The sequence below is a fragment of the Chenopodium quinoa genome, unplaced genomic scaffold (genome assembly GCF_001683475.1).
Source record: "Chenopodium quinoa cultivar QQ74 unplaced genomic scaffold, ASM168347v1, whole genome shotgun sequence".
NCBI lineage: Eukaryota > Viridiplantae > Streptophyta > Magnoliopsida > Caryophyllales > Amaranthaceae > Chenopodium > Chenopodium quinoa.
The window spans coordinates 771,565-775,198 of record NW_018744080.1 but is presented as its reverse complement, the minus strand read 5'-3'; the positions used below and the strand labels follow the sequence as shown (position 1 = coordinate 775,198).

General features: G+C 33.1%; 1 protein-coding gene across 1 annotated transcript; it reads left to right on the top strand.

The window, feature by feature from the left end:
• Nucleotides 1-1,373: 1,373 nt before the first annotated feature.
• Nucleotides 1,374-2,569, top strand: LOC110691336 (polygalacturonase inhibitor-like; the record flags this gene model as incomplete). The annotated part of the gene is made up of 1 exon (XM_021868255.1): nt 1,374-2,569. A coding segment is annotated over one exon (930 nt), but the record flags the coding sequence as incomplete, so codon positions are not given.
• Between the last annotated feature and the right edge of the window lie 1,065 nt (nt 2,570-3,634).

The window sequence follows — 3,634 nt, the reverse complement described above, 5'->3', positions numbered from 1 at the left end:
TGTAAATACCGCCAATGCGCCCAAGGGCAGAGCCAAGGAAGGGGGATGGTGGAGGCCCGGCCCCCTGTGGCCCAATTGCTAGCTCTTAATTTTCAAAAGCTGGCCCCCTTAATATTAGTAGAGATAATAGACTGTCCCAATTATATTACCATACATGTTATAGCTCAATGGTAGAGTCATTATAATTGCATTTTGGGCTAGAGCTAGAGTGTAGTTTGATCCTTGATACAAGCTTTATCCTTTCATTTTAAAAATCTTACCAATTTCTTTTAATCCAATCATTCTTTTATTAATACTTTGGCTTCTTTTATTATTATTATTATTTTTTTTTGGCTTCTAATCCAATCTTTCTTTTATTAATTTTTTAATATATGGTTTATGTTATATAGGGAGTAGAATAATACAATTCAACCATCTTCCACCATTTTTTTTTTTATAATCGCAACATATTAAATTTTTCACTATTTTGCACTATTTTTTTTATTTTTTTTTTTACCATTTTTGTGATTTGTATATTGGGAATCAATAGTCATGTAAGACGCTATTAGAATTGCCTTGATATTTACTTTTAAAAAATCAATTTTTTTTATATAATTTATTAATATATAAGTAAGGTAACATATTAACGCCAACGGTATATATATAAGATACATTATTGACAATCATGAAATTCCTAAAGTAATTTTTTTATTATAAAAATTTAAATTATATATTAGTAAAAAAATTATGGTCAAAGCTAATTTATAATAGTCTTAAAGTTATTGTGCTGTGAAAAAAAATATAGGAGATACAATACGACTATTGTACTATTTTGTTTAATATAAACCTCGGCCCCCCTAATTCTTAATTCCTGGCTTCGCCCCTAAATACGCCTAGTATCACTCAAAGTAAACGAGTGTCAGATGTGTTCATGTGTTTAGCCAAATCATAGAGTACTACCCTCCTTCATGTACCATCCAAACATCCATGCAAATCTGCAATGCAGGACATCTCCCACCATCATAGCCACCAACAATTTAGGGGAAGTACATCTTAATTTAAGTTGTAACTGCAATGCACATTTTTGTACCAAATTACCATAATCAAATATTTTGATACCAAATAACATTCTAACTTCTTTTTTTTTTCTTTTTTGGACACTATCTTTTTGGATACCAAACATGTGATTTTGTGATTATTTGGTACTGTAAATCTATCATAGCTAAACGTTGGGACCTAACAATTTCTTGTCTTGTACAGTTATACCCATTTCAACCAGTAATACAACACAATTACACAGATATTTTTTTTCCTCTTAAAATATCATATAATTTCATGAATAATTACTGTATAATTTTGAACTATCCTTAACTCCTATAAAAACCCCTTAATTAAACTTCTTCATACCCAAGCATCTTCTAGCCCTCTTTAACATCAAAAAAGCCTTCAACAATGCCTTCATTTTCGCCTCATGGACTCACAACACAGACTGTTGTGAGTGGTACTTGGTCAAATGTGACGAAGTCACTCACCGCATCTACTCCCTTATCGTCGATAAAGACGATAAGGTTTCGGGTCCTATCCCTGATGCGGTGGGTGACCTCCCTTACCTTACAGACCTCACATTCCTTGGGCTACCTAAGTTAACCGGTCCAATCCCACACGCGATCTCTAAGCTTAAAAACCTTGAGTCGTTATGGCTTAGCCACAACAACCTCACCGGTCCAATCCCCGACTTTATTAGTCACCTCACTAAGTTAACCTACATTAACCTCTCCGTTAACAAACTCACCGGTCCAATCCCGCCTTCGTTATCATCCCTACACAAACTCGGCACCCTCTTTTTAGAGCGTAACCTACTCAAAGGACCCATCCCCGAGAGCTTCGGAGAGTTTAAGAATAACCCTGATTTTTACCTTAAGTTAGCCAAGAACCAACTTTCGGGACCAATCCCGAAATCTCTAGGCGCGGTTAACTTTACGAATTTAGATCTTTCGAGAAACATGTTGACGGGTGATGCTTCAGTGTTTTTTGGAAAGAACAAGGGATTACAATGGATTGACATTTCAAGTAATAAATTTTCATTTGATCTTACAAAAGTTGGGTTGCCTAAAACCTTGAATAACCTTTTATTGAGTCATAATCAGATTTATGGAAGTCTTCCACCCGCATTAGTAAAATTGCCAATGTTGCAGCAGTTCAATGTGAGTTACAAACGGTTGTGTGGTAAGATTCCAACCGGAGGTGAGTTGAATCAGTTTGACAAGTATTCTTATGTTCATAACAAGTGTTTGTGCGGCTCTCCCTTGCCTCCTTGCAAGTAAATTAAATCATCGGGATATTAAATTTAGCTGTCACTTTGCTGGTTTGAATTACGTTATTAATGTAATTGAAGTAGTAGCTATAAAATGTTGCAAATAACAGAGTTATAACTAGTCCAATGGCTATATAGTTATAGCTTGGGAGCCCAAGAAAAGCGCCATATCTATAACTAATAGTTGGCTCTTTGGTTTTCCTGGTTGGAGTTTTGAGTGTAATGTCAATTTGGAATTTGTTGTTCATTTCTTTAGTAAAGTTTGTCGTTTCAAAATTAAAAAGCAGCCAAATATGGTAGTCTAGTATAACCAGCCCAATCATCGCAACTCGAAACAGGGCCTCATAAACATGGGCCTCCATTTATTGATTTTTTCTTTTTTTTTTTTTTTTTTTTTTTTTTAATAATCCATTTATTGATTTGTTTATTATACTTGGAATTTTTTTTTTTTTTTTTGTCCTCATTATATCTAGAGGTGTCTTACAAAATATATATATGTATTTGTTTACTAGCTTGCTCAATTGGTTTAAAAAATATATAAATATGTAGAGGTGTCAATTTAGATGTTTGGGTAAGATTTGGTAAAGTTGAGTCAAATTTCACACTTTAGTCATGCTAAATTATTATGTACCTGCAAATTAAAATTAAAATTGAATATTTTTCGGATTAATTTCTAATTGAGTTTATCGATTGAGGTTTGACACCTCTAGACTTATATCATGTCTCATGAATGGACTTATTTTACATTACTTTTGAGGAATTTCATTATTACAATTTGACTAAACAAAAGTTAGAACAACTTACTTTAAAACTCTATAATTTTAGATTTAACGTTTAAAGTAAAAATAGGGCCTCATTTTATCATAGGCGAACATGGCCTATATTTATCGTGAAGGACTTGTTAACAATAATGTCTGACGTAGAAGCTAAAGACAAAGGGTGTACGTAGTGAAGCATTATTTATCATGATATTAAGTTCATTATATATTTCAAAATCAATTGATAATTGACTTAATGTACGAAAATGGTCGGGTCGGATAATTTTTAACCCCATTTATGCAAGTAGGCGGGGAACAATGATTAGTTTAGAGGAATTGATTCATCGTATCGCCTTCTATCTCAATTATGAAGGAATGTCAAAATATGGAGTTCTATACATGGAGTGATGAAAACAATAATCGAAACTTTAATCTCAATGTTGGGATCAATTACATGAATCAAAAATTTATCTCCTCTAATCTTCAATCCCAATCCTCTCCTTCCATTTCATTCTATGTATACAATAATGAGAATATGAGATGCTCTTACAAACCCAACATCTTCTTGCTCTTCATTCTTAAC